The 21514-nt window shown below is 41.8% G+C and overlaps 2 protein-coding genes across 6 annotated transcripts; one reads left to right on the plus strand and one right to left on the minus strand.

The window, feature by feature from the left end:
• Window positions 1–1452: 1452 nt before the first annotated feature.
• ark2n (arkadia (rnf111) N-terminal like PKA signaling regulator 2n) lies at window positions 1453–12705 on the minus strand. 4 transcript variants are annotated; one of them, XM_071530615.1, is made up of 5 exons: window positions 12520–12705; window positions 10327–11232; window positions 4782–4952; window positions 4204–4315; window positions 1453–3985 (listed from the first exon to the last, which is right to left on the minus strand). In XM_071530615.1, the coding sequence occupies exons 2-5, from the start codon at window positions 11165–11167 to the stop codon at window positions 3796–3798; spliced, it is 1314 nt and encodes a 437-aa protein (XP_071386716.1). In that variant the 5' UTR covers window positions 11168–11232; window positions 12520–12705; the 3' UTR covers window positions 1453–3795. The 4 variants fall into 4 exon arrangements, with proteins under 4 accessions (XP_071386716.1, XP_071386718.1, XP_071386719.1 ...); XM_071530617.1 differs by lacking the exon at window positions 4782–4952; XM_071530618.1 differs by lacking the exons at window positions 4204–4315; window positions 4782–4952 and having other exon boundaries at window positions 3826–3985.
• A 1239-nt stretch (window positions 12706–13944) lies between these two features.
• On the plus strand, window positions 13945–20825 carry atp5fa1 (ATP synthase F1 subunit alpha). Of its 2 annotated transcripts, none has more exons than XM_071530597.1 (11): window positions 13945–14079; window positions 15708–15783; window positions 15948–16117; window positions 16635–16808; window positions 16960–17126; window positions 18157–18457; window positions 19052–19276; window positions 19361–19468; window positions 19568–19712; window positions 19934–20084; window positions 20596–20825. In XM_071530597.1, the coding sequence occupies exons 1-11, from the start codon at window positions 14020–14022 to the stop codon at window positions 20672–20674; spliced, it is 1656 nt and encodes a 551-aa protein (XP_071386698.1). In that variant the 5' UTR covers window positions 13945–14019; the 3' UTR covers window positions 20675–20825. The 2 variants fall into 2 exon arrangements, with proteins under 2 accessions (XP_071386698.1, XP_071386700.1); XM_071530599.1 differs by having other exon boundaries at window positions 16635–16742.
• The last annotated feature ends 689 nt before the right edge of the window (window positions 20826–21514 follow it).

Consider the following 21514-nt stretch of genomic DNA (forward strand, 5'->3'; position numbering starts at 1 on the left):
ATTCTGCATTCCTTCATTAGAGTCAGTTTGCCTGTTCACAGCCGCAGCCATCGAGCAGACTGACATGTCCATTCCAGGAGGAGCTTGGTTAGAAAACAACTGTGGAGCTGTGCATTATCTTGAGCAGAAACTTGCAAATTACCAATCAAGCACTACATGCTCACTGGTAATTACAGGTAATTACATGCACCATTTTTACTGGAACAGGGCCCTCTGGTGGTGGTGTCTGCAGTAGCCATCAACTGAACTGAGCTACCATGATGAATATACCTGAGTATAACCTGGAATAACCCACTTGAAACCTACTCTGTGTAGGACACTGAATCTTAAGCTGCATCATTCAGAATAAGAAGCTATGTGTCAAAGAGGCAAAAGCCTTGGATTTGGGAGTGAACCAGCATACCCACCTGTCCACGACTTCACCAGCTCCCCAGAGAATTAGCATACAGCTGATGATCTGCCCTGAGGGTGAGCAGAGATGGCAAAAGGGCTTTGGGTTTTGGGATAAGAGCCAGGCAGACTGCATTGCTCCAGTCCCTCATTGTCCCCTTCATGTGAACTCCAGATGTCCCCCTAGCGGCAGGTGCCACAGTATGACCTCTGACCCTGCCCCTTTTGTGGGTGACGATGAGGTTGCATTGTTCATACTGAGGCCGTTGTCTAGACTGTCTGGCCAAAGGAGAAAAGGAAACAATGGGACGTCCCTTAACTCTTACACCTATAATGGCATTAATTTAAATTTAGACAGACAATAACATACTCATACACAATACACTATCACCCATTGATAGACAAGAATTAGTGCCTAACTCTGATCAGATACACATATCAGTGCACCAATATTACTATTATATTATTATATTTACCAATATAGCCATCCACAGATACATTATATTGCCATTCTACTGATAATGTGCTGAAATACATTTTCACAAAAGTTTTAAGATAGTCACATTTACTCTGGACCTTTGAGAAAAATAACTCTGTTCATTCTGTTTGATAGAATTGTAAAGACACCTAAAAGGACAATATACATAATGTAACAAATTTCATTGGTCAAATTATCTTCTGTGTATAGCCCTTTGTTCCAGTTAGACTACTCTGAGTGCCAAATTTGAGGGATAAATTTCAAGTAGACATTCAAAAAATCAGCAGTTGTAGTGAATTCAATCAATTTTCCTTCCCTGTGCTTGATGTTGGACCAACATAGTAATCTTAGTTACGTCATATGTTATACAGTATGGCCTATGCTTTCATTAAGTTTTTTGTGATTATAGTTTATATTTTTTTATCTTATTGAAGCATTAAGTAGACCTTCCATCTTTCTCCAATAGTTTACAACACTTGGGCAAAGACTCTATAGACAATGTGCTACCAACCATGGAATTTTCTAGGGTCAAGAAAATCAATTACAAGACAGCCATTAAATAATACTCTATTTATTTAGTTTTAAAATAGTTTCCTTTTGTTCTACAGACATAATTTCAAGGAAGTCAAGGACTTGCAGAAGCAACAAAATATTAAACACTCTTTTTTTTGTTAATTTAAAATACTGACAGTAAAATAAATGAAAATAATAGAACATGGTTAAATTACTGGTAATGAGGGTAATATCTGAGTTGAGGTTAAAGATGTGACAAAACATGCTATGTGCAACCATAGTTGAGCATCTCTGCTCTATTTTCTACCAAACCACTATCCCTAAAGGCATGAGCAATGTCTTACTTAACTGACATTTCATAATAACCATAAGGAACAATAGCAAAATGGATTGAGCTTTTTTGCATGCAAGAGTGGTCTGGAAAAAAGAATTGTTGTTACAGTGATAGCTGCATATAGTGGAAAGAACTGGCCAATTAAAAAACAAAATATCAAGGTAAGTTTGAAATAGTAATCTTGTCACATAGTTTCACAACATATGCTCTGAGAACTGAAGGTTAAACTTTCAAATCGTAGTCATATCTCGACTTATCAAGCAAATTCAGTTTTAAAAGAAATAAAGCTGAAAACAAAATTCAAATATGGAAAGAAGACAAACTGAAATGCATTAAATATCTCAAGTCTCACAGATGTGTTTTTTTGTCAACACAGTTTCCATTTAGACTTTGGTTTAGTTCCTGGTGTCTAGGACTTTCCCTTTCTGTGACCAGCAGAAGCGAAATGGTACAATTCAATAATCCTCAAGTGGGACTCAGGAAAGGGGATGTTATGTAATATGCCATAAACGGAGCTTAAGTGGTAAAACAGTGTGTGAAATTGAATCATTGATAAAAATTTACCAGCTTGGCTGCAGTCGCACCGGGGCTGCAGTACTGCATGAGGACAAAAATAAGACCACAGGGAAGGAGAGCAAGCAAGCCCTGAGGATCAGGGTAAAAACAGTTCATACATTAAATGTCTCTACTATAAGCCCCACATGTGGGCACAAGCTCAACAGCACTTTTACTCTTTTTATCTATGTACTAAATTCACATCTATTATTAAAATATTTGTTGTTGAGATAGCAAAATCCACTACTTTTTAAGGTAAAAGAATAAGCTATATATGATTTTGAAAGAAAATAGTGCACATTTCAAGGCATTCAGGCCATCTTGCGTTGCAATATTCACTGGAAGATACATTTCCTCAGTTGTTATAAAGGGGTCCCCAGAGGTTCAGAGGAGAAGAGAGTTCTCATTCACTCAAGATAAGCACACAAACCATAAGTGCACCCAGTCAGCAATGCAGGGTCATACATTCACTGATAACTACGTCACCTGGGACACTTTCAGACTCTGTAGCAAATATGTGGCTTCAACATAAAATGTGTCTCAAAACGGAGGTACATCATTTGCATTGCCAATACACCGCAGATAGTACTGCTTCGGTGGAAACAATTGAGTAGTATTTTGTAGTGTGCGGGTGGCGTATGTGTCTGTGTGTGTGTATTTCCCTCTGAGTCCGATTTTAACCAGTGGTTTTTCTTTTTTTCTTGAAGAGGAAAAAGTTATGGTAATGCCGTAACGGAAACAAAAGCTGTGAATTAAACCAAAAACATATACTCCCACGACAGCACCAGAGCACAAACCTATGCTAGGCACTGACTGTATAATAAAGCAAAGCTATCAATGCAGGACGAACTGAATATGGAACCAGTGGTGAGACTTTAGAAAACAAAACAAAATTGACCCTAGACAAGTCCAAAGCAAAGTCAGCCATCTATCTATGGTCTATTGTACAACAGGAGGTGTACCAGCTGCCATTTTGTCTTGACTGCAGGTGACTGCAGATAAAAAAACCCAATCCAGTCTGAGAATATGCCGTAAGAGTCTGTAGTGTAGCAGATCAACAACAGCCATGTCATGATACTGACCTGCTCTGCCTCAAGCAGCAGCTTTAAGATTTACTATACAGCTTGCAAGCATACAACACAAAATGACTACCTACAGCTGTTATCAAGGGGTAAATGAGGTATTAAATGAAGGGAGGATATTGCTATCATTAACAGTTAAATTCCTGTTAGATTTCCACCTGCACTTTAAGTGCCTTGCCATCGTATTACAACTAGATTCATTCTTTAATTCTCATTGCTGATAAGCCATGATCAGGGAATCACTTCAGTAGAATGGCTTTAATACACATGATTGTTCAACAGTAGGTTAAAAACAAACAGTACTCTGGAACAGGAAAAGTCCATGAGTAGTTACAGGTGCGGTTGTAACTCTAGGAAGGATTTCAGCCATAACATGGAGGCGCGGTCAGAGGGAGCAGGAGGAGTGAGAGGAAGAAGTAAGGAGTCTTCAGTGTACAAGTTATTTAGAGTAGGTATTTGTGTCCGGTGTCCTCGTCCAGTGTGAGATCCACCACTTCAGGAGGGGAAACCCAGTTGGGCTGAGGGGAAACGGTAGTCCAGAGCTGTGGTTGCCTTGTGCTGTTTAACTGCTCCACTGAGTTTGCCTTCCAGGAGGACAAACTCTTGATCACCCCTCCACATGGATGGGCACATCTGGATTTTTTTTGAAAAAATGAAGAGGATACAGTGAGACAACAACTGTGTAAGGATACAAATGTTTTTGTAAACAAAGTTGCTACAGCTGCTAAACACAACCTAAAACCATGTGAAGTGTTAAAGAATTTCAACACTGTCAGTACAAATGAAGTTTGTCTTAGAACTCTAAAATGTATTTTTGTGTTGCAAGTTGCCCACTGAAGGACTGTCTTTACCGTGTGTTTTCCTGCACTCCTACTATTTCCACCTCACTATCTGAGGAGGCGATGTTAATCTGGCCCTTGTGTTGAGAACTCTCCCTGTGGGACAGCTCTGCCTCCACGTGGCCTGAAACAAACAACGGAAACAAAGTCACAAACTTTAAGGAGGACTGGAGCGGTGGAGAGCCTTAGGCCTTGCTGACACACAAAGACAGCAACTGCTTTGACACAGACAAGGACAAAACAATGATGGACTTCTGACACTTTTTGAATGGCTGACTGGATAGCATGAGTAATATTTCAGACACAACAAATAGTGGACTTTTTGTTCATGTCAGCTAGTCTCTCTTGAAAGGTCAATTTTTTGTCTTGAAGCAAGGCAGCAAGGCTTTTTATGGCACTAAATGCAATACAGTGGTGCGTGGGATGAAGACAGTAGTACTTCAAAGGCGTCGTGCTGAGATTAATAAGACTCTTACACCCGTTTCCCCACATAGCACGTTGCATATTGGTGACACCCATGCCTCTAAATTTCTTGTCTTCACTCAGAGGAGTGGAAATTGTCAGTTGGATATACCGGGTTTGTAACTGACCTGAAAGAGAGCTCAGAGCTCTTATACACCCAGAGTGAGCTGCCATATCCTGGCCTCTGTGTGTTTTTAGCTCATGCTTTATCACCGTGGCCCGGACTGTCTCCACACTCATACTCTCCTGGTTAGAATCAGTGTCTGAAATATCATAGTGACCCACTACTGGAGGCCCGTCTGCAGAAAACAAAGAAAACACTTCATTATTCAAATCATGCCTAGCAGCGTTAGGATTCTGTTTGGAACAGAAGACGGGACACTGCATCCACAGTCCTCCTAGCTTCAGTTGTACAATATGCAAGGCAACATACCCCATCGTCCCAACTGCAATAGTTTACACTAATGATGCTATATGAATGTGCATCAAGAGGCTAACACTAAAATAAACATTTGACCTATTCATTTTGATGATGCTGGTTGTGCTGTACAACAGAATTACACAATGCGTCCACTGTAAAAGGACTAGCTAAAGTTAGAATCCAACGAATTAATGTATCTTGGCTAGGCCTAGATACTGCCATTTCAGGCAAACAGATTTTGGTAGGTGCACTAATAAGCGCTGTATGTTTAAAGAGTGGTTGTGCTTGCAATGCACTAATAAACATGTTACGGCAGTACTTTTAGGTCTCTGTTTAATGCTTTTAAAATAACAGCCATTCACATAAAAACTACACCAGAATACAATCATTACAAAACACTTCAAAAGTAATCTTATTCAGTGAATGAAATGTAGTGGAATAATAAAAAGCCGAACAGACAATACAACAAAAACTCCCTGCGTTAGGATAGTGGGAACATATATCTTTATTCTACCCTGTAAAAGGAGTCCCTGGGAGTGACACACACTGCTATCCAGACACATGCCTGTTTGAGGATCATCTGGACATGTACTCTGGGAGAGCACTGCCGTATGGGTAGCCAATAGAGAAATGGGAGGGTACCAGGGTTACCAGAGAAACCAAGCACTTGCCAATGTAAAGCCCAGGTAATAAAGATAGAAAAAGGACTAATGTAAACTAGGATAGTCTCTTTGGTAAACACTGGACTGTCCTCAGTGGTGTTTTTAATGCACGCAGTTTGTGATTGTGTAACAAAGCTCCCTTTACCATGTAGACAATGCAGTAGCAATACCAGATAATTTAAAGGTAATTTCAGTTTAAAACAAACAGAGGACCACTATTGGATCCATTTGAACCCAAATGGCAAAGCAATAGTACGCGATAAAACAAAACGACAATAACATTCACACAGATTTGAAACAAAACCATGAGGCCAAGAGAAACTAAATATGAGAAAATGTTCTGTCACCATTTATCAACATGAGCAAAGCTTTACCTTGCACACATGCTGCTGATGAAAACTAATTTGGCCTTGCACATTCTAGATACTAATTTACATAATCACAGAGGGGAAGTCACATGCAAACAGGAGGGAAAACCATTTGACGCTTTCAGCTGAAATTATTGTAGAACTGACAATCAAAGGGCTATACATACACATACGGAAAATGCAACACTTTGAACATCCTAACTATGAATAAGTTTAGACCAAGGATTCCTTCATCAATGTCTGTGATGGTTATATAGTGTTTTGAGTGTAACGTCTATGACACTATAGTCAACCGTTTCTGTAAAAGTAGCCGGAGAAGAGGGTTGAGGAGGACCGTGTCCGCCTCAAAGACCACAGGATCTGAACCAGAGAAGGCCACTTGATCACCTGGATCAGTCAGTCTTACGGATTTGGGAATCAGTAAACTTTAATCTTTGCCATGCACCATAACGCAGCTGTATTACTGCTGTATATCTCTTAGTTTGACACCTGGGTTTTCAGTTTAAAGTCGAGCTGCTGAACAGGCAGCGTTTTCTTGAAACATAGGCCAAGCTGGCAGACTGCAGACCAGTGCAAATAAACATAACTAGGAGAATATTATATGGAGTTTTGAGGCTCTTGATATTGCAGCTAATACCCACAACAAAAGACTACATGCCTTATTTGATGTCCATGATCTATACATAGGCTTCTAAAAATAAACATTGGGAGTCATTTCTCCCTCACTAGTTTCATTCATTACTGCACAAAGGCAGTACGGCAGCAATGGCAGCAAGGATAACAAAAAGGCGAACAGTGTAAAAAAAATTAAAACGCATCTAATTTAATTACGTTCCTACATAATATGTTCTCAAAAACAAAGCTAAAAATTGTGTGGGTTAGTATATTGCATTTATATTATAGGCAAATCATTTTTTTGTAATGTTTTGATGTTAGTAAAGCTATGCCACCAAAATAAAGGTTGTCACAAGAGTTAAAAAGACCTGAACCAATTACAAGCAAAGTGCAGGCATAGTTCAGGGGAAAGTAGGCTAATGTATTGTCTTGAACCTGATTCCTAAAGAAATAGCATTATGATGCTCTGTGTATCATTCCCAGCATGAAGTCAGTATGACAAGGCACATGCTATGAAGCAGCAGCACCCTACCTAGCATTGTAATAATGGCTGCCCAGGTTCTGTAATGCACATTTTATATGAATGACATAGACAGCCGCTGTGTGTGTGTGTGTGTGTGTGTGTATGTGTGTGTGTGAGAGAGAGTGAGTGTGTGTGTGTATGTGAAGCTGGTAAACAAGAAAACACTTGGAATAGGCCATACAGCAAGCAATACAATAAGAGCCCTGACTCGATAGTCTTTTGAAATATGCCCCATGTCCTCGTCACATATGCTGAACAGGCTTCTATATTAACTGTACTTTCCTGTACAAACAAGTCATTTGGCTGCAGAAATCAAACAGGTGAGTTGAATTATTCAGAATGTCAGATCTCACAGTGATTCAGTGCTAGCAGAGGCACTGGGCCTTAGGTCCTACACAGAGTCAAGAAGTCTTTCAAATGAACAGCTCAGGCCCAGCTGCAGTTGGTGGTGTGACAGTTTAGTGGAATTGTCCTCACATTGTTAAATACCCATAGCCATGCTTTCTGCATCAACTAGGTCTATACTTGGTAAGATGACAGTATGAAACTGCGAGGAGTGAAACAGAAGTGAAATCTAAACATTCAAGAGACCAGGGTCTGGAACGCCTAGGTTTCCGTTTTGAGTGACCACTTCAGGTAGGATGTTGTTGTTGTTTATGGGGGTGGGGGTGAGACTGGTGTTCTCTCGGGCCAACATGTATGCCGCCATGGTCTCTGCAGACTCTGACGATGGTAAGAAGGAACTGGGAGGGGACGGGCGTGCCCCTCGGGTGGGATGCTGTCGCCCCTCTAGGGCGTCGCTTGAGCGTTTGGAGGAGTCGTCGTCGTCCGAGTCGAGGCGTGCAAGCTTTTCCATCCAGATGCGGAAGCGCTCCTCAGTCTGGCGCTGCATCACAGCAAAGCGCGTCATGGCCTCCTCCAGAACACTGCCGATGCTGTTCCTGTCCCACGAGCCGCTGTCCAGCAGCCCATGAATCTGGGCACCCACTCTGGATCTCTCCGTTGCACGTCTGAAGCCAGCTTTAAAGACATTGAGGCCAAGCCATAAGAAAATACAGTAGCACTTTTCATGCTTCGAAGGTGGACTTTTGTTTTAAAAGAGAAAATGACAGTTTGTTTTTGGTTACGTGCAGATCGACTCTTTCATGCTGATGGACTACATCATGCAGTTGTAGCACTCAAATCTGTGTGCGGAATGCAAAAATGGTTGATAACATTTCATGTTCTACAGATTCCTACAAGAAGATAACTGGGTGTCTCGGGCGACTGATTCAGTGGCTGAGGTTGGGAAGATGTGTTAAGTGGTGAGACTTTGAAGTAAACACAACCGAATAACGCAGATGAATTATAAACCTACACACCAATGGCGAGAGAATTAGCTTTGTCTACGTGTTTTCACTGCTAATATTTTAATAATCTATATAAAATATGAAGTAGGTCAATATAAGTTGACATAGGCTAACAATACTTCTATAATGTTAATGAACACAACGGACCAGGATAAGATAAGCTAATTTCACTCTGTGGAAACATGCTAGGCAGCCTAAATATTACTTACTATTAAACAAAAACCTTAAACACACCATGAGCTAGATGGAAAATGAAAAAGGTTACCGGACCAACCAAATAGGCTATATTGAGAAACAAGTAATCACAGTCAAAAGATCAACCTACTGTAAAGAAAGGGCCTCTTTCAATAGCAGCAATAGGCAGCAGGCCAGTAACTACCATCCTGTTGGTAGATACTAATGAACAACTCAACTCACCCAAGAGATTTCCACAATTACCAGGAAATATCAGGTAACTCAGGGGACAAGCACAGGGGTGATAAACAAGCAGACACAAAGACAAGACAGATTTTGTCTGCCAGTGTTTTTCCTTATGAGACACGTATGTGCCTGAGCTTAGTTTAGAGAAGACCATTCCAAGTAACACCACTTTAGCAGAGACGTTTGCAGCCATCCTTAACCAAAGCTGTGTATGCATAAAGACTTTCTATGCAGGTGAAACAGGAGCTATCCGAGCACCCTGAGGTGCCCATTATATTGAACCATCTGCTTAGCTGTGATTCAAAACAAGCTGCACCTCTGAACACTTCCTACTTTGGAACAGGAAAAAAACTATAGTTAATGATAGTTCAGGGCTTGAGGAATATTCAAAAGCCACAGGTAGATTTGACAAGGTTAAAAAAGCAGCATGTTATAGAGCTAGTTAGAGTCTTCAGGTAAAAGACAACTATTTAAATTCAACTTTTCTCAACTGGAAATGAAGAATAGAAATCTTTAAAATGAACATTGAGTATTCTCATTAAATGGCATATTAACTAAATACAGTTACAAGTCTAAATTCTCAGGTATAAGTCTGCGTTTCTACTAACACACTAACACTGAAAGGTGGTCACATAGTCTTGCAGATTATACTAACACCACACAGTGAGATCATATACCACAGTCTATTTACAGTAAATGCTGAGGATAAAAATGGCTCACTCATGGAAGCGCACAACTCACAATATAGGTTAGCTTACAGCAGAACACAACCCCATTTATATCATTCCGTATGGGCTGAATAATGTCCACTAGATTTCCACAGCATGCAAATGAGATGAGGTTCCAACAAAACACTCACTACTACAAGTGACTGGGCTCATGCCCTTCTACATGTAAATGGGTGAATATCTAAAGGCATGGTGAATGAAGACAAATGATGAGTGAAAAAATAACTCAGAAACAAGTGAGCGAGTAAACAAACACAAACAAAGCAGTGTCTGTATTGATCTGATGCTACTAGGGCTTTGTAAATAGCCCATGTCATTTTCTTACACTATATGGTATGTGAACAAATTGATTTGGGTTACCTGAAAATTTGAGGTCATGCAGGCCTTGGAAATGTGTTTTGAATTTGATGCCGAATTAATTGTCTTTGGTAAATATAAATAAAATACTGTAGGCCTACATATCTTGCCATTACTATGTGGCAAAATCCCATTGTTTTACACTGGGATATCTGGGTGAGAATAGTGACTGCTACCATTACCCAGGACATGTAGTACTGTAAGCATATGTTGTGGAGGTCGGATGTTACCTGGGATATCTGTGTTGATTGTCTTGCTTCCTCCTGAGGTGTCATCGTCCTCATCCTCAGATGAGCTGGTGCTGGAGTCACATGTGAGCTCGCTGTCACTCGTACTGCTGTCCTGCAGCAGGTTATACTTCTTCCGTGCTGCTGCCTCCCGTTTCTGTCTCAGCAAACGCATACGCTCCTTGTGTTTCTGGCTCCGGTGACCTTTCACTTTCGCCAGTTTGCCATTGGTTTGCTTTTCTTGCCCACCTACTGCTGCCACAGTGTGCTGGCAGCGATTTTTCTTTGCCGCCATCGCATTAACTGGCATCTCACTCTCCGAACGTGACCTCCGGGACTTCCTCCCCCCTGTCACTGCAGCAGATGTTTGCCCTCCTGCTGCCTGCCCAGGATCAGCGGCGGCCTCCATGTTGCCCTCTTCCTCTTCTCCTACGCGAGGAACAGCACCTTCTTCCCCTGAGGAGAGAGTGTCTGAGTCAGCCAGGTGGCCGCTGGAGGAGGGGGAGAGCATGCAGGGGTTTGAGGAGTCGCTCTCATAGACGTTACGAGAGACAGGCTTGTCACTCCCTGTGGAGGCGTGCTGGGACTCTGGGGAGTCGCGGCGGAGCTCCTTCATCAGGCACGGCATGGAGAGGAGGCCCGGCTCGCCCTCTGTATGCAGGGGGCTGTCTGCCTCCTTGTCCCTTGTCGGCGAGCTGGTAGTGGTGGTGGTGGTCTCGGTTTTTAGATGCTCGTCCTGCTCTCCTTTGACAGAAGCAGTAGCTGACTCTGCATCAGCAAGGCACTCTGGGAGGCTCTCAGCATCCACAAATTCCTCTGCCTTCTCCGAGTCAGCCATCTTCATGCTAGTTGAGCCCCGAGCCCAAAGGTCCAACTAACATGGACCGATGTGCCTGGACAGGAACTCACCTGGAGGAACACAAACATGACATCATTCATCCTGATACACGACAGCTCACACTTAACGTTATTAAGGCGTGGAAGATGGTTTATTTCTACAGTGTGTGCAATGCAAACTTCCAGTGCAGTAGGGTTCATTCTTAACTGTGCCTTCACTCTGGCTTTCTACAGCTACTGAAACAGCCTATAGGATATATCATATATTAAATGAACATGTGCCGAATGGCAACTCAGGGTTTCCACTTGTGCTTGGTACCAGCCAGTATGTGCTGCTGTCCAACACTTGTGCAATAAATATTCCAATAGAGACTGCACCTGAACCCATATGTGGGCACTAGTTTGCATATTTACATTTTTTAACTAATCTCAAAGTAATGTAGTGTCACATGATATGCAAATCTTGTATTCTAAATTAAAAGCCAGCATTACAAGATCTCTCTCTTGGTATCAGCCATTATGCTGCAGCAGATTATGTGTGTATTATTATTGTATAGTGGGGTATGAATCCATGCTAAATGACACTCAGCTCAAGAGTTTAGATTGGACTGGAGGCATATTCAGACTTCATATTCTTTACAAACCTAGTATCACTGACTGAGATTAATTCACTGTGTACCTACCTTATGTTATGTAAAACATTTCCTTAAAATTGGCATAAACACTTGCTACATCTTAAATTTAGCTTGTTCATTTTGTACTGTGTTATAACGTTACACATAACCATTGGCTGAGAGCAGCACAAAAAACAAATTTGCAGATATCGGCTTTTCATTTTGTATACGTCATTTCAGGCGGAATTTCCCATTATTTGGTGGTGAGAGGTTAGCATCTAAGACGAAAGAGGTGTATAACGTTATTGTTATCGCCCCACTTTCAGGTCTCATACTGCCTGACACTCAAGTCGTGAATATCTGTGCAACACCTTCAGCTACACTGAACTTAAGAAGCGTGTAACAGAGACAGAGCTTCATCTGTAGCGCCTGAATGAATGGATCCGGTTGTGCGGCTAGCCAAGGCTAGTTAGGCTCGGGTCCAGACACTAGTTTAGCTGCGTAGTGAGGCTAAGCTCGGTCATAACCTTACGCTTTCAAACTTGGCAAGAAGAAGAGCACAAGTCATGGAAAAATATGCAAGTTGCGGGACAGCTGCCTCGCAAGACCCCAAAAATGGTAGCAGTATTTCGCCGTCGAGGGGAGTAACAGGCAGGCTAATCAGCTAACGTTACGTTAACTCAGCTAGGAGCGGTAACGTTAGCCAACTTAGCATTTAAAATCGGCTAAGCTAGTTAGAACTTACCGGGGTGTTAGTTATATACTTCTTTTCCCAGTGTCCGACTTTTTGACATCTTCAGTAATTTTTAGCCTTTTAATTTAAGGCGCATAAATGATGCACTGCGAAATAGCTCTTTACTTATCTACAACTTGGAAAAATTGAAGCTCTTGGCGCAGTGCACTCGCACCTTTACAAGCCCGGTTAGCTTTCCCAGCTAGCTGTGTTTATTTTAAAATGTCTCCATCAGCCGTCGTTCACAAAGTACGCTGCATGCGCCACTTCCGGGCTGCTATCAGAGCCGAGCGCCCCTGCGGGTGGGACAGATACTGCAGGGAGCAACTGTGGCAAAACGCCGCAGGGCAGAGATTACGCACCTGGTGCCCAAGCTAGGGCCCGGGGACCGCCAAGGGGTCCATGGGGTCACCAGCTAAATTTCAACATTATTTAACTCACTAGAAGTTACAACAATAAAGTTGACTGTTCTGTGTCACTGAAGGTGTCACTGAAGTCACTGTTAGGTGTCACTGAAGTCATTGAGATCTGTCATATGTAACAGGACAAGGACAAAGCCTTATCAAATGGGGATCTGTGGTATCTGTATCTACATGGAGGTCAATGACATGAAAAAGCGTGGAAACCACTCAAAATATATTTCGATAAATGCCACTTACATGCATAGCCTAATATATTTTTGGCCAATATCTATATATATATCATGTTGTGAAATATTTAAATGCATTTCCCCATATGCGGAGTATGCACAATTTTGAGTAGCTTTAAGTTACCATTTTATTTACAGAAATTAACAACAAAATCAGTGGAGACAGATCAAAGTTTTAAGACCCTCTACATGTCACACCTCTTTTATATTTAGTATTTACTGCAGCCTATGTGCTGCAAAAATGTGGAAGTGTGCATGTCCACACATGGTCATAGTATATCTTCACGGGATGGGTGTGATCTTGCTCACTGACTAAAAGGATATACAAAAATATAGTTGTTATAAATGTGTTGATTCGATGTGTGTTTTCTTTGTTAAGTTAAGCCAAGTCTGTATTTGTTCATATTTCTCAATATCAAATATTTCTGACATATCACCGTGCACGCAATTTCGGCTTCCACAACCAAAACGTTATCCAGATAAAGTCACTGGCGCATTATTCCTGATAAGGACTACATGTACACCGAGGAGACTAGCAGCAAATATCCAAGAGTGGACATGCGCAATCAGCAGCCCTGCACGGTTTATTTTTAACTGTTAAATAATCAAATAAATAATCTATTTTCTGTTAGTGGGATATGTAATTCTACCTATAGAATGTCATTTATATGATACAACGTTGAAAAAAAAGCCAATAAAAGAGAAAGAAAAGAAAAAGCATACTCATACAGTTTGGCGTAAAGAAGTACTTCCGGATCACTGTGACCTTTCTACAAGTCTCCGCTGTGTCCGCCATCTTTCTCTCCCCTCTCCGCTCTGTTCAGCCGCTTCGTGCAGCAGGACGGACCCCGCCGGACACCGACATGCTGTCAGTTCGTGTAGCAGCGGCCCTCGCCCGCAGCCTGCCCCGACGGGCTGGATTTGTAAGCAACCCGACACTGTGCTTATTTTTCAGATCTGTGTTGACTTCCTTTAGAAAGAGCAGGGATCAGTTCAAATCCCATGGCATGACGAGGCTGTGCACGTACACGGCCATCTTTGCACTGGAGGACACTCTGCCCCGTCTCATTGCTAGTTCCCCAGTGTTGACATTTGGTTACAGTTTTTGATAAGCTGCCCTCAAATAGATAAAACAGTACATTGTTTTGGGTGGCAAGGCGATAACAATGCTGTTGTTGATTAGCTCAATTGTCTGGCTATATATTGTGGTGTTAATGTGAAGTTAATGAGTGTTATTAGGCAAAAGCGCAGTGATGCTGAATGTAATTTGGCCTTGAACGTAAGGTTTTGTCTTACTGCCTTTGACAGTCTGTGTAGGCAGGCTTTATTCAGCCAGCATGTATGTTTGTTTCTTTGATGCCTACCTGTACGGGACATAACTAGCTTCCCGTTCTGTCTTTAATATGGTGAGAACATCATACAAAACCATGCAGACTACATGATTCATTACTTTTTTTTTTCCAAACCATTGGGGTCCTCTCATCATTTCTGTTTACACCCAAATCACCAAACTGCTCTCATTTCAATTTAATAAAGTTCACCTTTTAAAACAGTTTGGTAGATGATGATGGGATAACCAGGGAACCCATTTTAAAGTGCTGCTTGTTAAATTGGATGCATGCCGAATGGAGGAGAGGACCCTACAGTTTAGGGAAAAGGTCTTCAGTCATGTTCTACAAATGGGCACACACTAATCTGGATTTTTGGGTCTGATACCGCTTTCTAATCTCATGTAAGCAAAATTAGTCTATTGATCTATAATGTTGGGCTTAGCTATGTGGGTCGTGCGACAATTGAGTCACTTATAAAGTCAATCAGTACCCAGTACTATCACAGGGCTTGGGGCAGGATGATTTTGGAGGTCAAATTGCACCCCTACTGCGAAGAGGTCTAGGCCTTTTGGGTAGCTGCTGCCATGACATGCAAATAAATACATGTCATGTATTTTCCTTAGGAAAATGGCAATTTATTATGCTATTATCATTTCAGTCAATTGTAATTAATTAAACAAAATATAAAGTAGTATCTAATCATTAAACTGTTAAGAGGGACTACTGTGAGTAAAGGAAGCTTTGGAGAACAAAATTGGTACCTCTCCAAAACTTTATATCAGAATGTCCCTATTATTATAAACATTTAAGCAAGCGTTTCCCTTGATTTAGCCACTACATTAGAGAATCATAGAGCTACTTCCTGGTATGTGGATGTACAGTGCACCGACCTAGAGCTGGCTCGTGTGTCTTGTACCGTACTGTCTGGTGTACAGGCGCACACTCCCTTCTGCAGGGCTCTTGGGGCTCTACGCAGCCTTACGTACTGTAATTCCCCTAAATAGTGCACATTACAAAAGGTGTTACACATGAACGAACAAACCAATGAACATACACAGCCGGGCTCCTAAAGAGGTTTTCCGGAGCATGTGTTAAAGAATTGCTTGTATTGCAAAAATCCGTCATCAAGTTTTCATCACATAGCCTAATTTTCACTTAGTTGCACTGCTACTTGAATAACACTTTCTCATTTTCCCCATCCTTATTGTTTTTTCTTTAAGGTATCCAAGAATGTTGCTGCAGCATGTGTAGGAGTCAAGAATCTGCACACTGCCACACCATGGCTGCAGAAAACAGGTCAGTCTTTCAGGAAACTCATGACATTACAAGCACCCAACAAGGATAACAATTATCGAGCATATGTTGTAAGACTACATCCATATCTTATTTCAATTCAAGATTTTTTGAATTTGTTAACTGGTGGGTCCTGATCAGTAAAAAAACATTTGCATGCATTAAAGGCACAGCCGAGGTGTCATCCATTCTGGAGGAGAAGATCATGGGAGCCGACACCAGTGCCGACTTGGAGGAGACTGGTCGTGTGCTATCCATCGGTGACGGTATCGCCAGGGTGTACGGTCTCAGGAACGTGCAAGCCGAGGAGATGGTGGAGTTCTCCTCTGGCCTCAAGGTGAGGCCGACGCAACCTCGAGGCCCACTGACTTTATTTGAACTGAGTCGATTAACGTGGCAGCGACAGCCTTGAGGCTAGAGTGAAATATCTGTGGGGAAAGGGGATGAGTAACGCTCTCCACTCCCCCAGCAGCTACTGTCGAGCTCCCCTTGAGCGAGGCACATAGCAGCCAGTGCTCCAGTGGAGCAGCTCAGTGGCAGCAGTAGAAGACGCTGGCTGCACTGGGCCGCTCCCAGGTGTGAATGTGTGGAACTGTATGAATGAGCGTTGCTGGAAACGTTGCCAGTCGACTTTCCCTGGATAAAGGTTAAAAAAAAATATGGTACTTTTTAAACCAGTATCCAGGATTATTATTTATTAAAGAGTATTTACTCCCTCATATTTCACCAGTGTACTTGCTGCTTGTTTGGGAAACAAAAGGCACTTGGTGATGCAGTTGCCATGGTTTTTTGAATTTGTGCAGTGCAAACTATAGAGAAGAGTGTTGGTGACTTCTGTGCCTGCTCTCCTACAGGGTATGTCTCTGAACTTGGAGCCTGACAATGTTGGAGTTGTGGTGTTTGGTAACGACAAGTTGATCAAGGAGGGTGACATTGTCAAGAGAACCGGTGCTATTGTGGATGTGCCTGTTGGTGAGGAGCTCCTGGGCCGCGTGGTAGACGCTCTGGGAAACGCCATCGACGGAAAGGTAAGGACACGGTGTATCTTATTGTATCTGTGTATCTTAATATTTTAATTCAAAACTATAAATTTCCCTTTAGGGCTATTTCAAAGAATTGTGCACAGTAACACAGTTTACAGTCCCATGCCTTGATTTTTCTCCCCCTGCCTCTGCACAGGGCCCCCTTGGCTCAGCGACCCGTAGGCGTGTGGGTCTGAAGGCCCCTGGTATCATCCCCCGCATCTCTGTGAGAGAGCCCATGCAGACTGGCATCAAAGCCGTGGACAGTTTGGTGCCCATTGGTCGTGGACAGCGTGAGCTCATCATTGGTGACAGGCAGACTGGGTGAGAGGATTCTGCCAAAGTGAATAATTTAGTGCATGCCGCTGTTGGCGTCTGGGTTCCTGTCGGCCCAGTGCCTTTGAAATGATGATAGAGGCAACTCTGTTATCAATCTTTGTTATCATGTCACAATATCAGTTAATAACAGGTTGGGTTTACCCTTGACATTTTTGGGTTTTTAAACAAAAAATCTGACCAGTCACGATAGTAATGTAGTTGCTGCAGCAGGGCAGGTCTAACAGAATAAACAACAGTATAGGAATAAACAACAGTCTAGCAGAATGTACAACAGTGGTTCTCAACCATGTGCCAAGAGTATGCAAGTTTTCATTCCCATCAGTCACCATGGCAACTGGTTTCACTGCGTACTTCCCTGTCTCTGCTTGAAGGTTGCCGATCTTTGAAATCAGGTGGTGCAGTGACTGGTTGGAATGAAAACCTACATAATATTGGGCCTCTGGCACATGATTGACAACCACTGATCTACAATGTGAAACCTATTCATCAATTTGAAATATCAATGTATAGTAACATAGTGCCTGGGTTAGGAAAATTTCAATGACTTTTTGATGATCATTTTCACCTATGTGAGTGTCACAGATAAATTTGACATTTTTGGTGCAAAATATATACATGCTAGACTTTCATTGTTTTTTTGTTTTGTTTTTTGCTTTGAGAAGGGGGGTTTACCTTGCAAAATACTTAGGCAAGGCAAGTTCATTTATATAGCACATTTCATACACAACGGCAATTCAAAGTGCTTTATATAAATAAAATAAAAATAAAGACCTAGATAGAAAGACTTAGACATAGACAAGACTTAATAACAAGTCTTGTGGAAAAGTCAGAATGGAGACTCGCTACAGCTCATTTGAACAAAGATAAATACATTTGAAAACACAAAATGGGTAAAAACGATATGTTGACTATTCTAATGTTAAAGATACTAATCAAGACCTAACTTGTTTTGGCAGGCATGCCAGTCTCTTGCCATGAATATCCAGAGTATTAAATTTATAATGTTACCTTGCAGCAAAACTGCTATTGCCATCGACACCATCATCAACCAAAAGCGCTTCAACGAGGGAACTGATGAGAAGAAGAAGCTGTATTGCATCTACGTTGCCATTGGCCAGAAGAGATCCACAGTGGCTCAGCTGGTGAAGAGGCTGACTGACGCTGATGCCATGAAATACACCATTGTGGTTTCTGCTACCGCCTCGGACGCTGCTCCCCTGCAGTACCTGGCACCCTACTCTGGCTGCTCCATGGGGGAGTACTTCAGAGACAACGGCAAGCACGCCCTGATCATCTATGACGATCTGTCCAAGCAGGTCAGTTTTATCGAATCTTGATCTGTTAGTTTTGATTTTGTGTGTGTGTGTGTGTGTGTGTGTGTGTGTGTGTGTGTGTCTGTGGTGGAACACAGACAAAACCCATTGCCTTGAAACATTTAAGACAGTGATCGAATCCCTAAATGGATTACACCCGAAGTTAGGACTGCAACTAACGATTAATTTCTTTGTCGATTTAATTTATTGATTTCCTTTTTTTGATTAATCATTGGTCTATAAAATGTCAAAAACAATGACAAATTACAAATTACCAGAGCCCAAAGTGATGTCTTAAAATTGCTTACTTAGTCGGACCAGCAGCCAAAAAAAAAACCCATATTCATTTTGTAATGATATGAAAGAAGAGACAAGAACAAGCAAATCTTAGCAATCAGCAAATGTTTGGTTTTTTTACTTTATAAATGACAAACAATTAATCGATTAGCAAAATCAATAAATTTTTTGTCCATCGATTAATCGACTAATCATTTCAGCACTACCCTAAAGTGTGATTCGATGACAGCAAAACATTAGCATAGGGATTGTACCTAGAGTTTGGAGACCAACCTGACCTTGCTCTTCACCGTTCTTCAGGCGGTCGCCTACCGTCAGATGTCCCTGCTGCTGCGTCGCCCCCCCGGTCGCGAGGCCTACCCCGGAGATGTGTTCTACCTGCATTCCCGTCTGCTGGAGAGAGCCGCTAAGATGAACGACAACTTTGGTGGTGGCTCCCTAACAGCCCTTCCTGTTATTGAGACACAGGCTGGTGACGTGTCTGCCTACATTCCAACCAATGTCATCTCCATCACAGATGGACAGGTATGTGTGTGACTGGCTGTCTCGCAGTCACTGGCAGTAAAATCCTGGACCAACAACTAAATGCTGTTTTCTCTTCTCACTCAGATCTTCTTGGAGACTGAACTGTTCTACAAGGGTATTCGTCCAGCCATCAACGTCGGTCTGTCTGTGTCCCGTGTCGGATCTGCTGCCCAGACCAGGGCCATGAAGCAGGTTAGTGCTGCTCGTCAGGCCTCTTTGGGCCATCCTGTCCCGGGTCTAACCATGGCGAATATCTTGAATTCTGACTAATTGATTCTCGTCCATCATCAGGTGGCTGGTACCATGAAGCTGGAGCTGGCCCAGTACCGTGAAGTAGCTGCCTTTGCCCAGTTTGGTTCTGACTTGGACGCTGCCACTCAGCAGCTGTTGAACCGTGGTGTTCGTCTGACTGAGCTGCTAAAGCAGGGACAGTATTGTGAGTATTTGCTTGAACTCGACTCGCTTATTGACTGAGATTTCAGATTGCTTTATCCATCTGTACAGAAGAAATTAAAATGTATCAACAAACTGTTATTAAGACACATGGTTAAGCGTTTAATACAAAATTTCCCTGAGTGGAAGGCATGTCATTCAGAAAGTGTATTCATTTGGCATTTGTCTTCTTACACATTGTAATTATTTCCTTTCATCTTCCAGCCCCAATGGCCATCGAGGAACAGGTAACAGTCATTTATGCTGGTGTGAGGGGACACTTGGACAAAATGGAGCCTAGCAAGATCACCAGGTTTGAGAAGGCTTTCCTGCAGCACATCCTCAGCCAGCAGCAAGAACTGCTGTCAACAATTAAGTAAGCTAATGAGTTTCTAGGCTATTGCATGTCTGTTATTGCATTGTAATTCATGGCTATTAGGGCTGTGCAAAAAATCGATACAGCTGAGTATTGCAATATTTTTTTCCATGATACTGTATCGATTTTCCAGCCCCTCGTATCGATACATTAAAAAAAATTATTCATGTTTTAAACGGATATAAAATGTCCTTAAATTTCCCTAAAATCCCTTTGAATTAAATAGTTTTGACTCAATTTGTCCGCTGAGTTATCAATATAATGTTATGTACATATTAGACTACCCAGGTGGTACACAGCAAGTTGTATTTTCAGCTCTATTTTTAAATTTTCAGTAAATTTTGTAGTTGTTTTTTTTGAGTATTGCAATATGTATTGTATCGCAATGTATCGTGATACAATCGTATCGTGACCCATGTATCGTGATTCGTATCGTATCGTGAGGTCCTTGCCAATAGCCAGCCTTAATAGGTATGAATGTTTGGTAACCAATCTCTTCTATTTATTGCAGGGCTGATGGCAAAATCTCTGAGGCATCTGATGCTAAGCTCAAGCAGATTGTGTTGACCTTCCTCGCCAGCTTTGAGTGATGTGTTGATTTTTGGTCAAGTTGTTTTGTCAATGTTTGCATAGTGCACCGTCAGTTATTCTTTCTATGAACTTTGAAAAATTCAAGTGGCACTTGATCTTTAATGTACAGATAATCTCTTAACAGAGAATAAAGTATTTCAACTCCATGACACGGGACTTTATTGCCTCTTTGTTGTGTTTTTTTTTAAGCACTATTGTCTAGTATTTGGACTCACCATAATGGCTCCCTCCTGTGACTAAAATAACTAGGCTTACCCTTAAAACTACAATATGCATCTTTTCACATGGAGCTAAGACTTCATTCTGACATTTATAAAACCTGTGTTTTGAATGGGTCTGCTGCACATTTAGCCTTTTTTTTTTTTTTCATTTCTGATGCTTCCTGCCATTGTTGTTGCTATGACTTCCCATGTTCTCGGCTCACTGCTGTCCATGCCCATATGACACTGACCCACAACAAGAGATATACGCCCCAACATATCCTGAGCATCATTGAAAAGCTAATTTCAGGCAAATGAGGGGGATTTGGGGATGTAGCCTAAACACAGGATCACAGACTGATAATGTACAACATATCCTATTTATTATTTTAATGTCAAAAAAGTCCCAGCACAGTCAGTGTCTTGGGTTGTTCTTGGCCTTGAAATCTTTGGTACCTTGTATCGCACATTTTGCAGCACTGCAACTTGAGAGGACAAATGCAGAACTCTTGTCCACTAATCTCAAGGTCAAGGTTTCTTCATTAGTACCCAAGGGTAAATTTGTTGTGCACACGGTAGATTCAGCAATCCAAAGTTAAAAAGAAGACATCACAGCAATACAGATTCATAAGATATCAA

The sequence above is a fragment of the Centroberyx affinis genome, unplaced genomic scaffold (genome assembly GCF_046629955.1).
Source record: "Centroberyx affinis isolate AG114_WGS23_722 - 3 ecotype Tasmania unplaced genomic scaffold, CSIRO-AGI_Caff_v1 ptg001948l_1, whole genome shotgun sequence".
NCBI classification, from domain to species: Eukaryota; Metazoa; Chordata; class Actinopteri; order Beryciformes; family Berycidae; genus Centroberyx; species Centroberyx affinis.

What these genes read in the sequence shown, in the direction of transcription:
- ark2n (XM_071530615.1), bottom strand. Translation starts at nt 11,167, where the DNA reads ATGAAGATGGCTGACTCGGAGAAGGCAGAGGAATTTGTGGATGCTGAG. An exon ending in AATCAACACAGATATCCCAG is followed by an intron (nt 4,953 to 10,326) that starts GTAACATCCGAC and finishes TGTTTTCTGCAG; the next exon opens with ACGGGCCTCCAGTAGTGGGT. An exon ending in GGAGTGCAGGAAAACACACG is followed by an intron (nt 3,986 to 4,203) that starts GTAAAGACAGTC and finishes AAAAAAATCCAG; the next exon opens with ATGTGCCCATCCATGTGGAG.
- atp5fa1 (XM_071530597.1), top strand. Translation starts at nt 14,020, where the DNA reads ATGCTGTCAGTTCGTGTAGCAGCGGCCCTCGCCCGCAGCCTGCCCCGA. An exon ending in ACCATGGCTGCAGAAAACAG is followed by an intron (nt 15,784 to 15,947) that starts GTCAGTCTTTCA and finishes CATGCATTAAAG; the next exon opens with GCACAGCCGAGGTGTCATCC. An exon ending in TCTCCATCACAGATGGACAG is followed by an intron (nt 19,277 to 19,360) that starts GTATGTGTGTGA and finishes CTTCTCACTCAG; the next exon opens with ATCTTCTTGGAGACTGAACT.